The sequence below is a fragment of the Nansenia antarctica genome, assembly GCF_963989245.1.
Source record: "Nansenia antarctica genome assembly, chromosome: 4".
Taxonomy (NCBI): Eukaryota; Metazoa; Chordata; class Actinopteri; order Argentiniformes; family Microstomatidae; genus Nansenia; species Nansenia antarctica.
The window spans coordinates 30,896,251-30,922,095 of NC_137689.1; the positions used below are offsets into that span (position 1 = coordinate 30,896,251).

The 25,845-nt window shown below is 47.0% G+C and overlaps 1 protein-coding gene across 1 annotated transcript in view; it reads right to left on the reverse strand.

Moving 5' to 3' along the window:
* arhgef12b (Rho guanine nucleotide exchange factor (GEF) 12b) overlaps positions 1-25,845 on the reverse strand; it is a 144,005-nt gene that overhangs the window by 19,589 nt on the left and 98,571 nt on the right. The window contains exons 19-30 of the mRNA XM_080529328.1: positions 20,437-20,469; positions 14,737-14,851; positions 13,859-13,964; positions 13,109-13,354; positions 10,747-10,903; positions 8,661-8,696; positions 8,106-8,272; positions 7,240-7,386; positions 5,501-5,586; positions 5,108-5,233; positions 4,711-4,825; positions 4,127-4,227 (exon numbers count right to left, since the gene is read on the reverse strand). Of these exons, the coding sequence (XP_080385454.1) occupies positions 4,127-4,227; positions 4,711-4,825; positions 5,108-5,233; positions 5,501-5,586; positions 7,240-7,386; positions 8,106-8,272; positions 8,661-8,696; positions 10,747-10,903; positions 13,109-13,354; positions 13,859-13,964; positions 14,737-14,851; positions 20,437-20,469 (1,435 nt within the window). The remainder of the gene's footprint in view (positions 1-4,126; positions 4,228-4,710; positions 4,826-5,107; positions 5,234-5,500; positions 5,587-7,239; positions 7,387-8,105; positions 8,273-8,660; positions 8,697-10,746; positions 10,904-13,108; positions 13,355-13,858; positions 13,965-14,736; positions 14,852-20,436; positions 20,470-25,845) is intronic.

Consider the following 25,845-nt stretch of genomic DNA (forward strand, 5'->3'; position numbering starts at 1 on the left):
TAAGACAGTGGAGCTGATAGTGGACTTCAGGAGGAACCCACCCCCCTCCCTCTCCAATCATACTGGGAGGCACTCCAGTCACCACAGTGGAGTCATGCCGCTTCCTTGGGGTGACAGTCTCTCGGGACTTGAAGTGGGGGCCCCACATCAACGCCCTCACAAAAAAGGCCCAGAAGAGACTGTTTTTCCTGAGGCAGCTCAGGAAATTCCACCTTCCTAAGACCACGCTGGTGAACTTCTACACGGCCATCATTGAGTCCATCGTCACCTCCGCCATCATCATCTGGTTCCCCGCTGCAGCGGCCAAGGACAAGGCCAAGCTGCAGCGGGTGATACGCTCGGCGGAGAGGGTGATTGGCTGCCCTTTGCCCCCCCTTGAGGCCCTGTTTAAAAGTAGGGCTTTGGGGAGGGCCAGGAAGATCATGGCTGACCCCGCACACCCAGGACACGGTCTCTTCGCCCCGCTCCCCTCAGGCAGGAGGGTGCGGTCCATAAATACTGTGAAGGTCCGACACACCAACGGCTTTTTCCCCACAGCCATCCGACTCCTAAATGCCGCTGGCCCCCCTCCCCCCCCCCCCCCCCTGACCTGACCCCTATCTATCTACCCTCCCTCCACCCCCACCCAGAGAGCTTTGCACTGTCTGGATATGAACACTTGAACACTTGAACACTTGAATCTCTGCACTTTATATTTATATTAATTATGACTCTTGCACTTTGATGTTGGTTTGCACTGTCTTGTCCTGTCTTGCACCTGTCCTTCTGTAAACCGTGCTCCATGGTGCCAAACCAAATTCCTAACATGTTTACATGTCATGGCAATAAAAGTCTTCTGATTCTGATTCTGATTCTGATTCTGATGTGCATATGTATTCACCCCCTTTGTTATGAAGCCCCTAAAAACTTCTGGTGCAACCAATTACCTTCAGAAGTCACATAATTAGTGAAATGAAGTCCACTTGTATGCAATCTAAGTGTCACATGATCTGTCAGTATATACACACCTTTTCTGAAAGGCCCCAGAGGCTGCAACACCTAAGCAAGAGGCACCACCAACCAAACACTGCCATGAAGACCAAGGAATTCTCCAAACAAGTCCGAGACAAAGTTGTTGAGAAGTACAAGTCAGGGTTGGGTTATAAAAAAATATCCAAATCTTTGATGATCCCCAGGAGCACCATCAAATCCATTTTTGGCGTTTTTCCATCAGCAGCCCAGCCCAGGTCGGGTCGGGTCACTTTAGCCCACTTTAGCCCGCTTTTGATCAGTTCTGGTTTTCCATTATACACAACCGACCCGGACTAGTAGGAGGAGTAGACGATAGTAGGCGGAGTTACGCGTCATAACAGCGCGCCATGGTGGTGACGTATATTTTCACGAGACACAATACAGCAACAATAGCAGAATGGAGCAACTATCCTATGGCTTTCCCTCGGCATGTGGTATATTATTAGCCTTTTTTGGAGAGAAAAGAGAGAAGACAGAAGGAAGGATACTCGAAAGAGGAATGCTGAAAAGAGAAAGAAACTTATGTGGGCTATCGTAAGGTAGGATGCTACCTCACTGTAGCATCATTGTTATGTTCAGGAGATGGCTACTGCCTGATTGTCTGCATGTTTGAATCATTTCTATTGGATTTTGTTCTGCACATATGTTGTTCTACACATAATAAATTCATGTTTTTTGAACCCTTAAAACCACTGCCTTCACTTGTCTGCTTTATGAACTGTAGTATCATTGTGTGCCGTGTTATTCACGGACAAACACGGTGCCGTTTGCGGGTTAATAACTTCGGTTTACCGGGGGTTAGGATAACAATTCAAACGTGTCCGGATAGAGGAGAAGACAGGGAATCCAAAACCATTTGAATGGAGTCGATCCTCCACTCCTATCACCGTGGACACAGCGTGGAGCGAATTCCCTGTTAAAACGTTTCTCTGTCAACGGGCTGCACTCTCCCTATATATTTCGGGCTAAACTGTGCAGTGTAGCCGGCGTCCTGGTTCCTCCAGCAACCGGACACTTCCATAAATAACAACAAATATGTAATATGTAAATATGTATAATACCACGTTCATTGATAAAATGACGCCAGGGATGGAAAGGGGTGAAGGGGGATGAAGCTCTGGACTACTGAACGGCACAACACAACGGGGGGAAATGCGATAAGAATTATGTCAAAATGCAGCACCATCATGCACAGATCAGCCTTAAAACATGTAACGTTAGATATATATCATTATACAGGGAGCGATGTATTTCTACGGAAAGGCTGATAGATTGTAGAATCTTCTTGTCGGTAAAACGATGGAATCAATCTATTGAGGATTGTGATCTTAAATGCGTTGTCATCTCATGATAGATTAGGTGCACACTGCACAGCATACACGATTTGACAAGGAAATAGGATGTTCAACACGGGTTGGAATCTCTGTACTTGATTTATTAAGACAGTCAGCGAACCAATCTCCGCGTTTATAGAGTGCTCCGGTGTCTTGCAGCAAGCGGTGCTGAGCAGCAGCAGCGGGTGAACTCCCGGTTCATCGAGTTTACGGTTAAAAGCATAACTTCTCGGGGTGTCAGCGCGGTGGTTAAGGGCTCAAAATGACCGTAGACCGATGGTGAAGTTAGCAAAGGAGTATTGTGTTTGTACCACCTCCACAGCCGGTGTTATTCACGGGCAAAAGACGGTGCATAATAGCGATTTTTGTGTTGTGCTTGTTGTAAATAAAAGTTCTATGATTCATTGAAATGACATTAAACTAAGATAATACGATGGTCAGCATAATTTTTCGAATCTTTATTAATAAGCTATTACAGAAACTGTTGTGACATTTTCCAAGAGTGAATGTGGTATTTCAAGATGGCGGTTAGTGAAGAAAATCTATGAACATGGGATGACCAATCAACGGTGTGCAGCGTCACACGTCACACGCAGCCTGGCAAAAAGATCTGGATCTAAAAATGTAGACCCTGGTCTCGAAGGGGAGCTAAAGAAGCGAGCCGAACCGACCTGGGACGACATATGGAAAAGGGGAAAAGAAGCAGGCCGAAGCGGGCTGGCCTGGGCTGGCCTGCTTTGGCCCTGTAATGGAAAAGCGCCATTAGATTGCATACAAGTGGACTTCATTTCACTAATTATGTGACTTCTGAAGGTAATTGGTTGCACCAGAAGTTTTTAGAGGCTTCATAACAAAGGGGGTGAATACATACTGTATGCACATGCCAATTTTCAGTTCTTTATTTTTTTAAATTCTTTTTTATATATATATTTCTCATTTCATTTAAAAACTAACACTATTTTGTGCAGATTCATCAAATATTATTATTTTTTAAATTTATTTTTAATTACAGGTTGTAATGTAATAAAATAGGTAAAAAGCCAAGGGGGGTGAATACTTTTGCAAGGCACTGTATGTGCCAGACTGCATCGACAATGGAATCAGTTTAAACATAATTCGTCCTACTGTTCACCTTATTATTTACGCGTTTCAAAGCGTTTCTAAAGTTTAATTCTTCTGTCAGCGGAGTCGCAGTTGCTCATTTTTCCCGTTTCTGGGTCTCAATGTGCTTAGAGGTGCGCACAGTTTCACGGCAAGTTTGTTTTTTATAAATCCCAAAATTACGGGAAAATTGGCATACACACGTTTCTGGGCGTACGCAAGCTTTCTAATTGAGGCCCCAGGTGTTTTTTGGGCCTTTGTGGAACTCTCTGAAGCAGCTCCTCTCTAGATGCAGACACAAGCCCACATGACACTTTCCACAGCTGCGTGCTTTGAATTTCCGTAATAACACTATACGGGTAGAACGCACAGCTTCTCTGCTTTCAGGAACCGTTGGAAGTGTTCCGATAGCACATATAGTTTAGGAATTACGGTTACGAGAACGTCGTCTGTAAAATGCTGTCGGTAAAAAAGAGCATCGCGATTGATTTTGCATCTCATCGACTTGAAGCGTTACGTATCGATAATTAACTGTCTCGCGATGCATCCCTAATTACCAGTATCAAGTCCTAAACTAACGGAAGCAACAAGTGAGATGAGATGGGCACGCCCGGCGTAGGCATATGTCCACCGACGGTGAGCCTCACCGATGGCGTCTGTTGGCGTGGTCGCCTGGTTACCTGTTTGTTCTCTGCCTCCTTGACTGCCTGGTTCACGTAGTTGAGGATCTTCCGGCAGCAGTCTCCAGCCCTCTTCACCTTGTCCCTCTCCTCCGTGTCCTCTGAGGGGCAGAAACAACCGGCAGATGTCAACCAGTCATCCGTCATCAACCCATCGCTAAACGGTAAACGGACTGCACTTATACAGCGCCTTATTCCAAAGCGCTTTTACAACGGCCTCTCATTCACCCGTTCACACACACATTTACACACCAATGGCGGCAAGCTACCAAGCAAGGTGCCGGCCCCGCTCACTGGGAGCAATTTGGGGTTCAAGTGTCTTGCCCAAGGACACCTCGACACGTGGACAGGAGGAGCCAAGGATCGAACCGAGGACCTTGCGATCATTAGACGCCGGCTCTACCTCCTGAGCCACGGCCGCCCCAAATGTTGGACGATAAGCGCGCCACACCAGAGAGTGAACAAGAGTGTTGAGCTGGAGTTTTAAAAAAATTGTGCAGGTGAGGTGAAAAACACACAAGGGGGCTTGGAGGAGAAAACCTCACCACTGTGGTTGTTGTGAGACGGTAGTAGTACTGTGGTACCTGTGTACTTGGCTATGCTCTCCAGCAGCAGAGGATACTTGGTCAGCCTCTGCATCTCCACGGGGATGATGTCCTTCAGTTGCAGACGCCGACACAGGCGGTTACTCTCCGCCTCCTGCAGGGGGAGACAGAGAGGGTTCATATACAGGAGAGACAGAGGGGTCATATACAGTAGAGAGACAGAGGGGTCATATACAGTAGAGCCAGCCAACTAGTGGTCGTTGTGTGTAAATAGCAGCTTGAGCATTGTAAAGACTATGGTCATTTGACCCCCGAGGCGGCTCTTTTAGCAGGTAAAAAAGGCATGGCTGTTCTAGTGTTAAATGTTCTCCACTTGTAAATTACTTTCCAGACAGTGACAGAGGTTGTCATGGGGGGTCACATGACTGTCCTATACCTGCATGAAGGAGGTGAAGCGCTGGTCTTTCTTCTGCCGGGTCTTGATGAGCTCCAGGGCGAAGGGCTGGTTACTGCAGAAGGTGCCGACCGCTAGCTTGATCTTCTCCTCCTCACCTCCGCTGAACTGTAGTGTACACACACACACACACACACACACACACACACACACACACACAGACACAGACAGAGACACAGACAGAGACACAGACACAGATACAGACACACACACACAGAGACACAGAAACACACAGAGACACACACACAGACAGACAGACAGACAGACAGACACACAGACACACACACACACACACACACACACACACACACACACACAGTTAGTTCAATGTCATAACATACATATCATTCATTAAGTGCTCATGGAGTGTCTTACCCATGCTAGCACGTCGTCTCCTATCTGTCCGATGACGGACGTCTCGGTGGTCTTGCGGATGACCGTCATCTGTTCTGTGATGGACACTGTCATGTGTAGAGAGGAAGAGAACATGAGTTCTAACGGTGGTTGTTGCTGTTAACTTTGAAATACTCAAGGTGCCTATTTTGGACTGCACTTATATAGCGCCTTCATCCAAAGCGCTTTACAACGGCCTCTCATTCACCCATTCACACACCCATTCACACACCAATGTGCGGCAAGCTGCCACAAAAGGCGCCGGCCCGCTCACCGGGAGCAATTTGGGGGTTCCAGGGCTTGACGCTTACCTTTTCCCCAGGTAGCACTGTGCTACCATGTTGAAACATTTAGTAGCACACCAAGAATTTCAGTAGCACAATGAAAATTGCGCAATTTTCGTCAACGACAACAAATTATCATAATCATAACATATCAAAATTACCATAACCGGCTCTTGGCCGTAATAAAAATGGAGACTCACACAATGTAAAGGGGAAGTAAGAATATTAATTTCAGTTGGCCCACGGTTCGGTATGAACCTCGGTTTTTAGGTCACGGTTTATGGTTCGTGTTTTTTTTTTTTTTTATGCTACTACTATAAAGTACTAACTGTTACTTTATTTTGCTTATACTTATGGAACTTTAACATTTAGACACATTCCAGAATATGACTGGTATATTGTATAATATAAATATATATAAACAAAAAACACTTTCAAATGTAAAAAAATTACATAAACACTTTCAAATGTGACGTGTTGTGGATTGGCACTACGGATCATAAGCTTTCAAATGATGTGTCATACATTGAAATCCGAAAAAATATGAAGTTAGAGTCATTTGAATGTTGTTAGACGTCAGGCACATATAGGGTTAACCTCTTTGTAATGAAACCGGAAGCAAACGCTGCTAGCAGCTAGCAGCTAGCGGCTAACAAAACACAGCGCTACGAACTATGAGAGCTGTATCCCATATACCCATAATGCGCATTTTAAGCGCATATAGGACTCGCGTGAAGCATTTCTGCGACACGCGTTTCTGTTCACTGTTTTCATTCCCTCATCGCTTATACACATACGTTTGACTGCGCATGACAGTAGTTCAGCAGTCTTTTAGTCGCACTGGTGCTATTGAATGTATTTCCAAGTCGCACAGAAATATATTCACTCGCAAATGCGACCAAAACAGTCGCACTGTCGAGCCCTGGGTTCAGTGTCTTGCCCAACAACACTTCGACATGTGGCCAGCCGGGGCTCGAACCGCCGATCTGCCAACCTTGTGATCATTAGATGGCGGCTCTACCTCCTGAGACACAGCCGCCCCCGTGTGGTGTGGAGGTGACTAGTGTGTACCGTGTGGTGTGGAGGTGACTAGTGTGTACCGTGTGGTGTGGAGGTGACTAGTGTGTACCGTGTGGTGTGGAGGTGACTAGTGTGTACCGTGTGGTGTGGTGGTGACTAGTGTGTACCGTGTGGTGTGGGGGTGACTAGTGTGTACCGTGTGGTGTGGGGGTGACTAGTGTGTACCGTGTGGTGTGGGGGTGACTAGTGTGTACCGTGTGGTGTGGAGGTGACTAGTGTGTACTAGGTGACTAGTGTGTACCGTGTGGTGTGGTGGTGACTAGTGTGTACTGTGTGGTGTGGTGGTGACTAGTGTGTACTGTGTGGTGTGGTGGTGACTAGTGTGTACTGTGTGGTGTGGGGGTGACTAGTGTGTACCGTGTAGCTGGACGATCTCCTCCAGGTTGGTGAAGATGTGTTTGATGTCCCCCGGGGGCAGGATGCCGTCTCTGGTCAGCTTCTGGTAGAACACGTAGTCTAGAACCTTCAGCATCCTCAGGTGGGCTCGCTCCGTGTAGAACAGCTCTGTGGAGAGTGTGTGAGTGAGAGAGAGAGAGAGAGAGAGAGAGAGAGAGAGAGAGAGAGAGAGAGAGAAAGAGATCATAATCAACGTGCATACATGACGTTTTTATGGTTCAAGTAGACTGCCATCACTACTGACACTCGTAATGAAAGATTTGACAGTAGAGACTGACAGACTTGAAGTTTGAGTTTGATAATGGACGCTAGTTTCAAATCACTGGCAGACAGGGTTTTCAGCCATGTAGAATTATACAATAAAGAAAAAATACAATACAAAATCTCATACACGGGGTGCAAACTGGCTTGTCTATCCCCTGTGTCATCAAGTTCATATCACAGAAGACACAGTAACAGTTATGACCATCTGGCTGGACTATTCTACGGGGAAGCCGTCAGAGACTGAAGACCCATCCCTTCAGGCTACACCTTAACTGCTCCTCCAGAGACATCTACTACACCTGCTTCCACCTATACTGTGTCTCCTAAGACTTCTACTTCCCCCCTTGTACTGTTTCTCCTGTGTCAAAAAATAAAATCTTTCTTCTTTCTTCTTCTATCACTGAGACTGCCAATGGCCCCTGGCCTGAGCTAGATTACTTTTCCTGCTACGACTGGTGGACTGATGATTCACTTGCTTAGTCAGATGTATTGATTGTAAGTCATGTAAATGTAAATGGGAAGCCTCCCAACTCAGAGTGAGGCCGACCCTACTGCGGCCTCACCGTTGATGACTTCCTGCCTCTTGATCTCCTGGGGAGTCAGGCCCGCCAGCACCTCCCGGCTGACCAGCTGCTGCCAGTTGGGGGGGTCCTGCTCACACTCGATCTCGTTCCCCTGGTCGTCCTCGCTCTGGACCTCCGCCATGGTGAGACCGCCGATACCGTCCATCCTGAGAAGAGGGTGGGGGGGGGGACAAACACAGCACAGGGAGTAAGTACTGGTGATGAACTGACGTTGATGGGTAGAGAGATGGGGGGGGGGGGTCCATACTCCTATATGACCGACATGTTTCTTTTTTTAAAGCCACAGTGAATGGGGTAGGATGTATATTCACAGAGCAACAACAATCACAACAATCTGACCACAATCAGAACACAGTTCAACTCAACAACGTCCCAAAACAGATTAGGAGTACGATAGTCCAGTAGACAACAGATTAGGAGTAGAATAGTCCAGTAGACAACAGATTAGGAGTAGAATAGTCCAGTAGACAACAGATTAGGAGTAGAGTAGTCCAGTAGAAAAGGACGACAGGAGGAAAAAATAACTCAACTCACCTCCGTGCGGGCTTGGGCGTGCCTCCCTCTCCGACCCTGCAGAGAGACCACACATCCAGTCAGAATCAACACACTGACACCCAGCCACCCCCTCTGCTTCCTCCACCACCCCCCTGCCTCCTCACGCTCCCTCTCTGGCCACAGCTAAGGAACATGGTCCCCTAGAAGAGCTCTCTCCAGGACACTTCATAAACCACGGCAGGAGAGACAAAGATGGGGTGGGGGGGTCGAGTCCAGTCTCCGGTCCTCCAGTGTGGAATGTGTGTTGTAAATGAGGCAGCGTTAGCAGCAGCAGGGTGAGCCCGGGGACGGGGCGGGACGGCAGAGGAAGGACAGCCGTGGTGGTGTCAGGTCCAGAAGGAATGACGAGCTTGGCTCCGGGCCAACACCCCCCAGCCCTCCGACCAGCCTTCTCCCACAAACCCCTCTGAGAGGACGCTGAGCGGGCAGACCTCCCTCAGCACGCAGCACAGCTGATGTTGTTACCCAGAGAGGCACAGTCAGCCAGACTCCCATTGGATAAGTCATGTGACCAGAGAGACTGTATGGATAAACCATGTGACCAGAGAGAGACTGTATGGATAAGCCATGTGACCAGAGAGACTGTATGGATAAGCCATGTGACCAGAGAGAGACTGTATGGATAAGTCATGTGACCAGAGAGACTGTATGGATAAGCCATGTGACCAGAGAGAGACTGTATGGATAAACCATGTGACCAGAGAGACTGTATGGATAAGCCATGTGACCAGAGAGAGACTGTATGGATAAGCCATGTGACCAGAGAGACTGTATGGATAAGCCATGTGACCAGAGAAAGACTGTATGGATAAGTCATTACATATAAGTCATTATAAGTAATTACAGAAAAAGTAAATGACATGTTTGTCATGGCTACCGCATTTTGGCCTACGAGAGAGTCGGAATCATGTCGGAATCATGTGCTACCAAGCGGACCAATCACAGTGCTTACGGTCTGCGTAGGTATGCCGTGTAGTTACATTTTTGGAGAGGTGCGCGTGAGCCTACGGCGTAGGTTAAGCTATAGATTTTACGCAGAACTATAAATTGGGCTTTAGTCGCTTTGGAATAAGGCGTCTGCTAAATGCCAAACATGTAAATGTAGATGTAGATGTGGATGTGGATGTGGATGTAGATGTAGGTGTAGATGTAGGTGTAGATGTGGGTGTGGATGTGGATGTAGGTGTAGATGTAGGTGTAGGTGTAGGTGTAGATGGAGGTGTAGGTGTAGATGTAGGTGTAGGTGTAGATGTAGATGTAGGTGTAGGTGTAGATGTAGGTGTAGGTGTCGATGGTGTAGGTGTAGGTGTAGGTGTATGTGTAGATGTAGATGTAGGTGTAGATGTAGGTGTAGGTGTAGGTGTAGGTGGAGATGGAGATGGAGGTGTAGGTGTAGGTGTAGATGTAGGTGTAGGTGTAGGTGTAGGTGGAGATGGAGATGGAGGTGTAGGTGTAGGTGTAGGCGTAGATGTATGTGTAGATGGAGGTGTAGGTGTAGGTGTAGATGTAGGTATAGATGTAGATGTAGGTGTAGATGTAGGTGTAGATGTAGGTGTAGGTGTAGATGTAGATGTAGATGTAGGTGTAGATGTAGATGGAGGTGTAGATGTAGGTGTATGTGTAGATGGAGGTGTAGGTGTAGGTGGAGATGGAGGTGTAGATGTAGGTGTAGGTGTAGATGTAGGTGTAGGTGTAGGTGTAGATGTAGATGTAGGTGTAGGTGTAGATGTAGGTGTAGGTGTAGGTGTAGGTGTAGATGTAGGTGTAGGTGTAGGTGTATGTGTAGATGTAGGTGTAGGTGTAGATGTAGGTGTAGGTGTAGGTGGAGATGGAGGTGTAGATGTAGGTGTATGTGTAGATGGAGGTGTAGGTGTAGGTGTAGGTGGAGATGGAGGTGTAGATGTAGGTGTAGGTGTAGGTGTAGGTGTAGGTGTATGTGTAGATGTAGGTGTAGGTGTAGGTGTAGGTGTATGTGTAGATGTAGGTGTAGGTGTAGGTGTAGGTGTAGGTGTAGGTGTAGATGTAGATGTAGGTGTAGATGTAGAGGTATTCAGGTGTGTGGTACCTGTCCGCAGCCTCGCGCTCCTCCTCCTGTAGCTGGTCCAGGCTGCCGGGGCTGAAGTCAAAGTGGCTGCTGGGAGGGTGAGGCATGCTGCCCTCCTGGGCCTCGCCCGCGTGGAGCCCCTCGCTCAGTCTGGGCTGGGCGGAGGAGGGGGGGACACCTGGCAGAACCAGAGGAGGGGAGGAGAGGAGGAGAGGATGAGAGGAAGAGGAGGAGAGAAGGAGAGGAGGAGAGCAGGAGAGGAGGAAGAGGAGGAGAGGAGGAGAGGAGGAGAGAAGGAGAGAAGGTGAGGAGGAGAGGAGGAGAGGATGAGGAGGAGAGAAGGAGAGAAGGAGAGGAGGAGAGGAGGAAGAGGAGGAAAGAAGGAGAGGAGGAGAATAGGAGAGGAGGAGAGAAGGAGAGGAGGAGTGAAGGAGAGGAGGAGAGGAGGAAGAGGAGGAGAGAAGGAGAGGAGGAGAGGAGGAGAGGAGGAGAATAGGAGAGAAGGAGAGGAGGAGAGGAGGAGAGGAGGAGAGCAGGAGAGGAGGAGAGGAGGAGAGGAGGAGAGCAGGAGAGGAGGAGAGGAGAGGATGAGAGGAGGTCAGAACAGTGGTTGGGGTGACGTTTAATCCCACGGCTGGGCCGTTCCTCTGTTATTTTCCTGACACGGAAAACCGGAAAACCGTTAAAACAGAAAAAAAGAACAGAAATATTCTACAGTTGCGAGTGGTGAAAGACCCTCTGTAGGATGAACAGCTGGCTCACTGAAGGAGAGAGAACAAGACAACATGTCAGATAGAGAACTAGCCTCTGCTCCCCGTGCCCTGGCCCAATTAGGAGTAAACAAGACAGGCCATTACTCCTCCAGAGATGGGTCACTGTGGGGGCGGGCCGGCCCGCTGTTACAACAACCACATGACGGAGAGACGTAGAGAGAGAGACCGAAAGGTGAAAAGGGGGGGGGGGCAGAGAGAGAGAAGGGGTAGGCAGTAAAAACAAGAAGGTTGGGAGGAAAACATGGGCAGAGGAGGGGGAGTATTTTGTGCATGAGGTGAGTTCCCTGACCCTTCACCATGGCTGCGTTCGTAAATTCACCGGTGCGCACACTGGGTTCAACCTCATAATGGAACCAAGTCATTTGATTGGACGAGAGACAGTCACGTGGACGCTCCGGCGCTCTCAGAGGGAATTTACAAACGCGGCCCGTGTAAAGAAGAGCTGGAGAGGTTACTGCTGTTACCCAGGGAGAGGGAGAGGGTGAGGGTAGGGTTGAGAGGGGGGGTGAGGGTAGGGGGGAGAGGGAGAGGGTGAGGGTAGGGTTGAGAGGGGGGAGAGGGTAGGGTTGAAAGGGGAGGGAGAGGGAGAAGGAGAGGGTAGGGTTGAGAGGGTGAGGGTAGGGTTGAGAGGGGGGGGGAGAGGGAGAAGGGTTGAGAGGGGGGGGAGAGGGAGAAGGAGAGGGTAGGGTTGAGAGGGGGGGAGAGGGAGAAGGAGAGGGTAGGGTTGAGGGGGGGGAGGGAGAAGGAGAGGGTAGGGTTGAGGGGGGGGGAGAGGGAGAAGGAGAGGGTAGGGGGGGAGAGGGAGAAGGAGAGGGTAGGGTTGAGGGGGGGGAGAGGGAGAAGGAGAGGGAGAAGGAGAGGGTAGGGTTGAGGGGGGGGGAGAAGGAGAGGGTAGGGGGGGGAGAGGGAGAAGGAGAGGGTAGGGTTGAGGGCGGGAGAGGGAGAAGGAGAGGGTTGGGTTGAGAGGGGGGGGGGAGAGGGAGAAGGAGAGGGTAGGGTTGAGGGGGGGGAGAGGGAGAAGGAGAGGGTAGGGTTGAGGGGGGGGAGAGGGAGAAGGAGAAGGTAGGGTTGAGGGGGGGGAGAGGGAGAAGGAGAGGGTAGGGTTGAGGGGGGGGAGGGAGAAGGAGAGGGTAGGGTTGAGGGGGGGGAGGGAGAAGGAGAGGGTAGGGTTGAGGGGGGGGAGGGAGAAGGAGAGGGTAGGGTTGAGGGGGGGAGGGAGAAGGAGAGGGTAGGGTTGAGGGGGGGGGAGAGGGAGAAGGAGAGGGTAGGGTTGAGGGGGGGAGGGAGAAGGAGACGGTAGGGGGGGAGAGGGAGAAGGAGAGGGTAGGGTTGAGGGGGGGGAGAGGGAGAAGGAGAGGGTTGGGTTGAGAGGGGGGGGGAGAGGGAGAAGGAGAGGGTAGGGTTGATGGGGGGGGAGGGAGAAGGAGAGGGTAGGGTTGAGAGGGGGGGGGAGAGGGAGAAGGAGAGGGTAGGGTTGAGGGGGGGAGGAGAGGGAGAAGGAGAGGGTAGGGTTGAGGGGGGGAGGAGAGGGAGAAGGAGAGGGTAGGGTTGAGGGGGGGAGGAGAGGGAGAAGGAGAGGGTAGGGTTGAGAGGGGGGGGTGCCTTCTTACCCGAGTCTGAGTCTCGTCCCGTGGGGTCTGGGCCCTGGCTGGCCGGGGCGCTGTGGGGGGGAGAGGAGACGTAGGGAGACGAGGAGGAGGGGGGGGGGTGGGCGCTGGGGTCCGAGCTGTCGCTGGATTGGCTCCCTCGTACGCGGCCGGGGGTAGAGGAGGTTTCTGGGTGCTCGGGGACGCTGGGGGCCGAGGGCTGGGAGGGCTTCTGAGACCGCTGCTTGTTCATCTCCATGGCCTTGCCGACTAGAGACACAGACACACACACACACACACGCACACACGCACACACGCACAAACGCACACACACACGCACACACGCACACACACACACACACGCACTGATAGATTAGATTAGATTACTAAATCTAAATCTGAGGGGCTCTGTATACTGCAAGTATTTCTAGATTTCGGGCGGAGAAGCGGCGAAAACGAGCAACGCCAGCGTCCTCTCTCAACCGGCATTCATAAGTCTTACGAGTATGATCAATGTAATGTTAGCTAGCTACCTCTAAACATGGATTTGGCTGGGCATAAATTAATGAATTTGAGGTGGTAAACACAGTCTGGCTATCTTATCTGTCTGGTTAACTTCTCTGTGTAGTTGTGAGTTTCTCTCCAGAGCCAGAGACAGATGTCTGTAGTGGAGCGTCAGGAGTGTATCAAGACTAGTCTATTTACTCCGTAAGGCTAGAGGCAATGGCAGCAAAACAACACTTGAGCGCTTTTCTAGTGTTTCTGGATACGTACTTGAGGTGGAGTCTACGCGGCTGGGACGCCGGGGGGGGCCGAGGATGCTGGGAAACCTTGGCTTCTTCACCTTCTCCTCCCCCTCTTTCTCAGGCTTGATGCTCTTCTGCTCCAACGTGACAAACCCAGATGATGAAACGTGAGCGAGAGAAGACATGAGAAGAAGGCCCGAAACAAGTGAGCCACCGTGTTGTTACCGGGGGTAACAGAAGCAGAATAGTGTCACACATGTTAAACAGTGTTTTCAAGCTGCATGGCGTTGACATATTGAATAGGTTTGACTAGCGAGGCATATTCCAAATGCCAAATGAGATATGGTATTTGCATAGTACAGGAAGAAATGGCTCTACTGATGTTCACGTGGAACAGTGTGTGTGTGTGTGTGTGTGTGTGTGAGTGTGAGTGTGTGCGTGTGAGTGTGAGTGTGTGCGTGTGTGTGTGAGTGTGTGTGCGCGTGCTTATGTGCATGCATGTGTGTGTGTGAGTGTGAGTGTGAGTGTGTGCGTGTGTGTGTGAGTGTGTGTGTGAGAGTGTGTGTGTGTGTGTGAGCGTGCGTGTGCTTATGTGCATGCATGTGTGTGTGAGTGTGCGTGCGTGTGTGTGTGAGTGTGCGTGCGTGCGCATGTGTGTGTGTCTGAGTGTGCGTGCGTGCGCGTGCGTGTGTGTGTGAGTGTGCATGTGTGCGCATGCGTGTGTGTGTGAGTTTGCGTGTGTGTGAGTGTGCGTGTGTGTGTGTGTGTGTGTGTGAGTGCGTGCGCATGCGTGAGTGTGTTCAGCCCCGGACCATACCTTCATCTTGGGCAGGACGTTGATGTGTACTCGTGTGAGTGTGTGTGTGAGTGTGTGTGTGTGTGTGTGTGTGTGTGTGTGTGACATACCTTCATCTTGGGCAGGAAGTTGATGCGTACTCGTTTGGGCTCCAGGCTGCGGGGCTCCTTCACCTTCACGCCCAGGTGCTTCATGTAGGTCAGGATGACAAACTGCATGGTGGTGCTGAGACACGACACAGCCAGTTAACCATGGAGCTAGCATACAGCCAGTTAACCAGGATGGAGCTAGCATACAGCCAGTTAACCAGGATGGAGCTAGCATACAGCCAGTTAACCAGGATGTAGCTAGCATACAGCCAGTTAACCAGGATGTAGCTAGCATACAGCCAGTTAACCAGGATATAGCTAGCATACGGCCAGTTAACCAGGATGTAGCTAGCATACGGCCAGTTAACCAGGATGTAGCTAGCATACGGCCAGTTAACCAGGATGTAGCTAGCATACGCTATGGCCAGTTAACCATTATCTAGTTAGCATACGGTATGGCCAGTTAACCATTATCTAGTTAGCATACGGTATGGCCAGTTAACCATTATCTAGTTAGCATACGGTATGGCCAGTTAACCATTATCTAGTTAGCATACGGTATGGCCAGTTAACCATTATCTAGTTAGCATACGGTATGGCCAGTTAACCAGGATGTAGTTAGCATACGGTATGGCCAGTTAACCAGTAGCTAGTTAGCCTACGGTATGGCCAGTTAACAGAAACTTGGTCATATTCTTAGTTATACAATATATCAATCAATTAATCAGTCAAACATTATCTCTATCTGCTACTGATTTACAGCAAAAACACTTAAACAGACTGTTTAGAGACAAACAGAAACATATGGAGACATGAACTCACAGAAAGATAGTAGAACATATTATTTGGAAATACTTTATGGCCCGAGATCAGACTGATTAACGTCCTCTCTTCAAGCCATACCCTCATATCATGCTAAATCAATCAGCTCTGCAATTCCAATTATCTCCAGCAGGCGGACGAGCAAAACACTACATGACAGGAGTCCCAACATCACCACCACAACAGCTTATCAACACACTACGGCAGCATTCAACTTAGTGATGGTGACATTACACTCTCAGCCATATGCAACCACAATACGAGCTCCGCTACCTCCCTCCCTCCCTGCCTCCCTCACTCACTCACTCACTCACACACTCACGCACTCACACACTCACTCACACACTCACTCACACACACACACACACACACACACACACACACACACACACTCACGCCATCTGTCCTAGCCCACCGTCCCTTAGCCTGCCTGATGCCACTGTTAACCATATGGGTCAGGGTCTACCCTGGTATGGTGTGTGTGCCAACTGTGTGTGATTCAGACCAGTGGAGTAGAAATGGCTGAAACCGTTGAACTGGATAGCAAATCTTAGGGAAAGGAAAGGGATTCAAAGCTTGTACGAAGCTTGAGGCCTTGTCCACACGGAGACTGATTTGGGTGTATTTGGGTGCCAAAGTTTTTCATCGTATGGACGTTTGGTCCGCACGGAACCGCGTTCTGGGAGCCTGAATAAGCAATTATTTTAAACCGGGTCCCAGAGTGAAGAAATCTGAAGACGCCACACTTGCATTTCCGTCTTTACAAGCCAGACGCATCTTTCCTGAACCGATGATGCCATCTGCCCCACCTTTCCCTTAACCCGCATGCGCTAACTCAGCCAACAACAACAACAACGGCGCCTTACAGGGTTGTTGCGTTCATTGTATTTTCCGCCACTGTTTTTGGTGTCATTTGTGGCAGTGTTACAGCATTTTCAGTGGTTTCGTCTGGACGCACATATGTGACAGGGTTTCATTAAAAGGTCCCCATCTCGGCAATTGTTCCGGTTTTTGGCATAGGACGACAAACGAAGCGATGAAGAACCCACTCGATATCATATCCAACAGTTTTACATTCACCTACATTTAGTTAGCAAAGTCGGGTGGGGGGTATTATTCGTATTAGTGTGGCAGTGTGTGTAGCCACGCCCACCCCAGCTGTATTTAAGTAGCCATGTGCGTCTGAACCTGTTGACAAATTTACAAGATGGAGGCTCAAGGTCTCGCTAATGCTATCAACAGAATTTCAAAAGCAGGCAGAAATATCGACAGTGGGCAATTAATGAACTCCTTGGTGGGAGGTAGAAATAGGTTGTCAAAGATAAAACATAATGAATACATACATTTGTTGGAGACCTACTAAACATGCAACATAGTGTACAGTATGTTTCATGCACCATTTTAGTGTGTTTGTGTGTACCAGCTAGCCAAACAAGTGTTAGCTTGTTAGCTAGCTAGCTAGCTTTGTTAGAGATAATAGATTATAGAAAAAGTAAATGCTTTTGTAATGAACGATAATGTTGTGTGGAATCAAAAATAATGATTAATTCATTGATATGTAGATTTGCTATAGAATAATACTGTGATTTTAAATGATTTCACTAGCCTACTTGCAGTACACTGAGTCTATGGAAAACCTACAGAAGTGTCCACACCTCTGACCTGAAATTTGTGTTACAGAATCCTGAGGTGAGAGGTTCTGAGAGATGACACCTTGATGAGTCACCAGCACTTCAGGTATTTGTCATTGTCATTGTATAAGCAATTCTATTGTATGAAGATAGTAGTAGGCTATTTCGTTAAAAGTGGTGTTGGTAACAGTGGGCAATCATTTTAAATGTACTGTCTTCTTTTTTTATTACAGCTTTGATGCCCAGATGGGATGGGAAGGAACTACACCGAAGTCCCACTAGATGCTTTATGGACTATAATCAGGGGTGCACATAACTGGTGCGCCAGTGCGCATGCGTCGCCAAAATGCGTGCTGCGCGGCAGATCAGCCGCATGAAGGCGCTTTTGCGCACCAACAGCTGGGTCCAAGAAGCAAGCCCCACCAAGTAAGTAACTATTTGCCGTCCCCTCAGCCGAAGGCCCGACGAGTATCCATCACGACGACCACGGCGACTCCCCTCACGAAAACATTCGGAAAGTATCGTAACTCGTACTTTCATTCCGCGTATCGCACGGTTATCACGGTTATCACGCCGACACGTGAAAATTCAGTCCCGAACGACTCGTCGCTAAAAGGAAAAACAACACCAAGGGACTTCACGTTTCTTTTCTCTGAAGCTTTCAAACGTTCAGACGTTTGTTTTACAGCTTCATTATCGCACCTAGACCCCTGACCCAGGGAATATGGTTGGTAATTCTATTAGAAGAAAAAAAAAAAAGACTTTGTTGCACAATCAAAATAACGAGCTATTTAAAGTGATGGCCTGCCCTACAACATCCTCTACCATGGTTGAAATTGAGGACAGTGATAACTTACAGCAGTCAAGAGAGCAGTGATGATGATTAAGCATAAGTAAATGCTTAGGCTGTAACTTTTTGTTGAAAAGTTGATTTCAGTGTTTACAGAACAGAGCAGTGCTTAAAGAGATGTCAGTTGATTTCATTGTGTTTAAAGAACAGACATTCAGTTAGTGCTTAAAGAGATGTCAGTTGATTTCATTGTGTTTAAAGAACAGACATTCAGTTAGTGCTTAAAGAGATGTCAGTTGATTTCAGTGTGTTTAAAGGAGTCTGACAGACTTTCATGCTTAAAGAGCAGTCATTTGATTTTGCATTTGTTTATTTTGTTTTGCACACAATCATTTGTTCGTTCATCTTTATTTATGAATAAATGTCGTTTTGCTAATATAAGTTATCCATGTATCCCTTTTTCATCCATCCTGTGGGACGGGTCGTGACTCGCGAGCACCAAGCAGCATCCCTAGGTGCTCCTCTGAGCACTGGCCCCAAAATGTTATGTGCACCCCTGACTATAATGATAAATGCATGCACACAGACACAACATTATTATTTTTTACCATTCTATTATACCTCTACAACCAGGCCCTGCAGGGTGGGGGAGACCTGGAGCTGGAACTTTGGAACTTGGAACTTTTTACTTATTGAGCCTGCACTGTTTTATGTATTTTATTGAATGTTTTCTGTCTGCCCTAACTAAGCTGTTTGACAACAAAATGTCCCCATTGGGGACAATAAAGGTTTTCAATCAATTCAATCAATCAATCAATTGTATTGCTCAATTGTATCTTGCCTAATTTTTTCCATTGCCATGCATTTTACTCTCTTGTACTTGTAATGGGATGTAATAAACTTTTGGCACACATGGCAATAAGAAATCATGAATCTTGAATTATTATTATTATTATTATTATTATTATTATTATTGTTTAGCTATTTAAACGTGTCAGCCCTGCAACAACCACACTGACAGATGACAGGTAGATAATGACAGGTAGTGTAATGGGGGAGTGGTTGTCTTGAGGGAGTGGTTGTCTTGAGGGAGTGGTTGTCTTGAGGGAGTGATTAGGGTGGAGTTAACCAGCTATTGTTCCCACCCATTACCTCTGTGAAAAACGTCTCTGAAGACTTTGAGGCTGGATATCTCAGTACGGTGGTTCAGGGGGTATCAACATTCAAATATCCATGACTTCTTCAACTCGTTTCAGATTTCAATGTATGACACATTATTTTAAAGGAAAAAACGTAAAAAAGGAAAACGTTTTGAAAATGAAAAAGAAAAAGATTGGTTCTGTCTCCGTGTGGATGTGGCCTGAGTACAACCGAATGCATTCATGCTCTAGAGGGGGCATCTAGGCAAGGGGTCACAGCCATTGAAGGCGACCCTGGAGCAATTAGGGGGTTCAGTGCCTTGCTCGGGGACACTTTGACACGTGGCCCGCCCGCCGGGGATTCGAACCGAACGCCGGCTCTATCGGCTGAGCCACAGCCGCCCCGCTTATTGAGTAACTGTCGTGTTTTCATGAAAACATTGTGTTCTGTACACAAACCCACACATCAGAATGGCGTCGTCATCACCTAATTTTCGGCTAAATTGTAAAAAAAAAAGCGAAAAAGCTCTAGTGTTGTGAAAAACCCCACACATCTCTGATCTGAGACATATCTAAGAATCCCAAAAACCTGATATCAAAATGTCATGTGGCGACATGTAAGCTGTCATATTCATATTCCAGACGAGGACCGGTCGACTGTCAGGGTCGGCATGGCGACGGTGTCTCACGCGTGGATGGACCGCTGATCCACCGCGGAAGAACGCCGCTTCAGATCTGATAACCAGAGTGAATCAACCCTTTTGTTACGCAGCGGACCACGCACACAGTGACGACTGATACCTGATCAACCCCGTAACGCCCACAAGTCACTTCTGTGAGAGCAGGTCTCCTGTGGAGTCCCAGTGTGGTAGGGGGAGGTGGGGAAGGACTTAGGTGCTGCAGGAGCGTGCACGTCTTACCCAGGGGCGTGCACGTCACAGTTCATGGCCTGGATTGCGTGTGGGGAGAAACTAAGGGCATGCATACGGGCACGGGCACGGGCGCACACACACACACACACAGGCGCACACACACACACACACACACACGGGCACACACACACACGGGCACACACAGACACACACACACACACACACACACACACACACACACACACAGGCAGAGACATACACACACAAACACAAACACACACACACACACACACACACACACAGGCACACCCAGAGACACACACACACACACACACACACACACACACGGGCACACACACACACACACACAGAGAAGTAAAGAAGGCAGTTTCATCCCAGCCAGAGACCTAGCCTTGCGCGGTGAGACACGTACAGGAAGTGAAAATGTAAACCCCGCCCCTCCTCACCACTTCTCCTCTTCTGTGGGCTGCGACGTCAACCTGAGAGAAGAGAGGAAAGCACAAAGGGTTAACGACTGACGCGCATCTCAACACAACACTTTCACTTCTTTTTCTCTTTTTTAAGTAATTTTTTCGGAGTGGGGCAGTGGCAGTCCCACTCATATTGTTCATTTTATTGTGCATGGGTTAACATGTGATGTGTGAAAAGGCTAATGAAGTAGCCTAGCAGCAGTGGTGAACGAACGGTACAGCAGGGTTTCCCATTGGTTACCTAGACTGTGCCAGCCCGCCATAGTCTCATTTGTCCTGCCGTAGTCTCGTAACGAACCGAAAATACGTTTTACAAGATTCACACTGCATCTACTATGTCCATAACATTCACCCCCCACCCCCACCCCTAACCCTAACCCCACCCCCACACCTAACCCTAACCCCACCCCCAGGGCTTGACATTAAGCTTTTTCAGGTACTTGTCCTTCGGACAAGTGAACTTATCTTTTACTTGTCCTAGAGCTCAAGTTACTTGTCCAAATCCAAAGATTTAGAAAAAGCAATAATATGAATAATAATATATTATACTCTCACCGGCCACTTCATTAGGTACACCTTTTCAACTGCTTGTTAACGCAAATATCTAATCAGCCAATCATGTGGCAGCAACTCAATGCATTTAGGCATGTAGACATGGTCAAGACGATCTGCTGAAGTTCAAACCAGCATCAGAATGGGAAATAAAGGTGATTTAAGTGACTTTGAACCTGGCATGGTTGTTGGTGCCAGACGGGCTGTTGCGTGATATTATAGTGTCAATATGGACCAAAATCTCTGAGGAATGTTTCCAGCACCTTGTTGAATCTATGCCACGAAGAATTAAGGCAGTTCTGAAGGCAAAAGAGGGGGTCCAACCCCAAGGTGTGCCTAATGAAGTGGCCAGTGAGTGTATGTGTATGCAAATAACACATTTGACTACTATTGATTTGATAATGATGTATCCTTAATTTTCAAATGTATTACATATTTTGTAATTATTTAAAAACGTAACCCCTAACCCTAACCCTTTTAGATTAAGATTGGCCACAAAAGGGATGAATATCTAGGAATATTTACAAAAAATGTTTGTAACTATAGTCTCTCCCCAATGGAAGCAATCTTATTTGCTAGCTTTTGGATAGTATCCTATATTCAAATTGAGAAATCTATCATTAGTGTCATTCTGAAGTTCGCATTGCGATGTGCTGGTCTTAAAACTTCAAACCTAAAATATACGATCGCATCGAACTACATGAAAATAAGACATAGGCATTGAGAAGAAGCGAATACGCGCATGTTCACGTGAATGGCACTAGTGACAGGAGACCCACAACACTATGGCTGCGTTCGTAAATTCGCTCTGGAATCTGATCAGCACTCATGGAATGCCTTTTGTCCAATCACGTCTTTATGATGTTGAACGCAGTGTGCGCTCTGGCGCTCTGAGCGAATTTACGAACTATGACGATAACGAACTACGAGAGACTGAAATAGCGAGAATGAGGTGCGGCATCGCTTTGCTTGCTATTTTTTTTTACTATTCAGATCGGAAGGAGGAATTAATGTTTGCAGATATTAATACATATTGATTTGTTTTTTTGTTTTAACTGCAGGAGGAAGTCCACTTGTCCGAACATAAAATGTACTTGTCCCGGACAAGCGGACAAGCCTTAGGCCCAATCCCAATTCACCCCTAGCCCTTCGTTTTCACCCCTATGGCTCGATTTGCGCGTTCACGTTTAGGGCGAGGGCTGTCTCAATTCATATTTCGTCGAGGGCTAGGGGTAAGGGGGAGGGCTAACTATTACTTCGTTTCGAGGGATTTCAGGACCAGACTAGCTTCGAAGGGCTAACGGTACGCTACCCCTTGATACCAGGATGCATTGCGAATCATCTACAGAAATCTTATGTCGCTCTATTCAATGCGGAAATGTCATTTTAATTCTCTGTAATTACTTATTAATACAGATTTGAAAAATTATGATAACCATCTTATTGTCTTAGTTTAATGTCATTACAATGCATTATAGACCTTTTATTTATAACAAGCTTAACCCAAAAATCGCTTTTATGTCGGTGCTGTGTCTAACGTTACAGTAACGCAACGCTGCATGACAGTCGAGCATTTCAGAGATGTACAGTCATAAATCAATTATTACCTGTGGCGTTTGACAGCGGATGATGGTACACATATGTAAAGTTATCTATCAAACGTTCGTCTGACTTGTACATGATGCGCATTTTGACCTATTTCCACCCGCAATCTAATCCGAGCAGTTGTTATTAGGTATTATTATTAATGGGTTGTATCATTAATTTCAATGCATTATAGACCTTTTCTTTATAACAAGCACAACAACAACAAAACGTTATCATGCCGATGTGCTGTGTGCTGTGTGTCTAACGTTACAAGCTGATTTGTGCATGACAGCCGCGCATTGACATATTTCCATGTCTAATGGCATATGACACGCGAAATGTAACTACAGTTAAGGATACGCGTAAAGGATGATGATCTATCACCGTTCGACTCTACTGAGAAATGTTTCCGCTTATTTGTCATCTCTCCTTCACGGGCAAATGTGGCCGCGTCCCCAAGAGATCCTCTTTCTACGTTTTTGACCACCACTATGATGGATTGATTTTTGGATTCTAGACGACGAATTGTTCTGAGAAAGGCGCTTGGTAACGTGATTTTTGGACAACGCTTTATGACTACTGATGGACTGGTTGTTTTGGTTGGAGTCATTCATTGTCATTAAATTCATTGTCATTATTGCGATGTCCACAAAAAAGACATCGCTGACGGAAGAGACTAAAAAAGGAACGTCTAAACACTACAGTGTGTTGATAACAAATGAAAATAGATGCTTATAGCACACGCAACAGAAATAAACACAGCTGAACAAGGCATTGCGAGATGTGAGAATTCGCCGGCAACACAACGCGTCACCCGTACCGCGTGATGACGTAGGCGCCGTGAAGGGCCGTCCCAATTCATAGGGCTTAGATTTCAAGGGGTAGGGCTTGTGACGTATTCGAAGGCCTTGCCTTCGAATCGAGTGACACTCGAAAACGAGCCATAGGGGTAGAAAAGAGAATCGGGATTGGGCCTTAATGTCGAGCCTTGCCACCCCTAACCCCACCCCTAACCCTAACCCCACCCCTAACCCCACCCTAACCCCACCCTAACCAGGGGTGAAAGTGGTTTGAGTTTCTTACAGGAACTATAGGCTACTACCCCAACCTTCATCGTTTCATATTGTTCTCCTCCTGCCCCCAGCTTCATGCATCCCTGAACACACACATCGTGGTGTTGGTGTCGAAATTAGAAACACTTTAGGGCTGCCATGTTTCACCAAAAGTTTGGAGTGAGAGTTTTTGGTGGTGGAGCGACCCAAAACTGTGCACGTTTTGGTAGCGGCGGCCCCTCTCTCCCACACAATTATTTGTGCTAGTTTCCTGCAATTTTAAACCAGCACAAGAAATGAAAATAATTGGAACATTTGATAAAACAAGAGAAATTCAGATAATATATCTTAAGTCTTAATAAACAAATACAGTAGCCTACAGAGTCTAAAACAAAATTGGGCCTCATCAAGTGAACTCAACCCCTTGGTCAGCAGCAGAAAGACCCTTGGTCATCATCTTATATACAGTGCATAGATGGCTATCATGTTATACAGTACATACCAGGGTTTTTCCTGGGTCAAAATCAAGCCTTGGAGGTTGATGTTGTGCACGCGCAGTGCGCCCAAATTTTCTTTGAGGGACCTCCAATTGTTGTATTTGTATTGTAAATTGTAATTATTATTATTAATAATAATAATAATAATACGATGCGATTTGAAAGTACCAGTAGGCTACCAGATACGTATGCACATATTTTGCTACCAGGGTTGCCAGATGGAATTGACAATTTCCAGCCCAACCAGTCTACAAGCTGCCGAATCCACCCGTCCAGTGTGACCAAAAGTAGCCCAATCTGGCAACACGGCTTGCTTATGGAAGCATATAGTGGACTAAGTTCAAATGTTAATGCAATTTGAGATTGCATTTGCATGTTCCACTTTTGCATGCATTCTTTCAGACAATATTCAAATTCAAATGCAATTCTAATGAGCGGATGTGTTTCCTAGAACATATAAATGCAATTGCTAATCACATTATTGCATTACAATTTGAATATTGACTCAAATAACGCAGGCAAAAATGGCAAATGAATATGCTATTTTGGGATTGCATAGTCATTTTCACATTAGAATGAACATTTGAATTTTGTCAGCTACAAAGCGGATGTGTTTACTAGAACATGTAAATGCAATTGCGTATCACATTATTGCATTACAATTTGAATATTGACTCAAATAACGCAGGCAAAAGTGGCAAATGAATATGCTATTTTGGGATTGCATAGTAATTTTTACATTAGAATGAACTTGTCAGTTTTGTCAGTTACAAAGCAGCGCATGACTTTGAAAATTAAATGTCAAATGGCTTTGCATTATCATTTTAATATTGACAGCGAATGTGCACATCAGGTACATGAAAATGAAAATGCAAATCATTAGAATTGCATTTGAATTTGAATATTGTCTGAAAGAATGCATGCAAAAGTGGAACATACAAATGCAATCTCAAATTGCATTAACATTTGAATTAATTCCACTATATGCTTCCGTACGGCGCGACTGTAATCCCGGTCGGACTGTCTCAGTGCCCAGTGCTGCCCACCCAACCACGTCGCGTCGCGTCGGGTCTACTGTAAAGCGGGTTAACATGTCCTTTTCAAAGGTATTAAAATAGACGCAACGAAACATAACGTCAGCCATGTGTTTCCTTGTTGGAAATTATGGATCGTGAATCGTGATTGCTTCTGCACTCTGCAGCAATCGGATTTTGATTGACAGGCAGCTGCATCTCTTCCCCCAACGGCGTTCCGGCACAGAAAGTCTTGCCGGAACGCCGCACCGGACCGTTCCGCCCACTTTCACCTCTGACCCTAACCCTAACCCCACCCACCACAACATCCTGTGGGAAACACTGAAAGAAAATGGCTGCTGTGTACGACCCAAATGGTTACTATAGAAACGTACACAACCTTCTGCTTCACACAACGTTATGAGGGAAAAAAACAAAAAAAAGTACAGAAATGCACTTTTTTTTTTTTTTAAATGTGTATCTTTATCTGACTCACAGTTTCTCAACATGCTAGATACATCACCTGTTATCACAACATGGTATTTGATTATGTATCAAACAATACAAATACAGATACGTCAGTGTTACTGCTGACAGCGGGTTGTTACAGGAGGATTTGGGGTTCGATTCTCAAAAAGGTACGCACTCACTGCAAGGTAGGTCGCTTTGGATAAAAGCATCAGC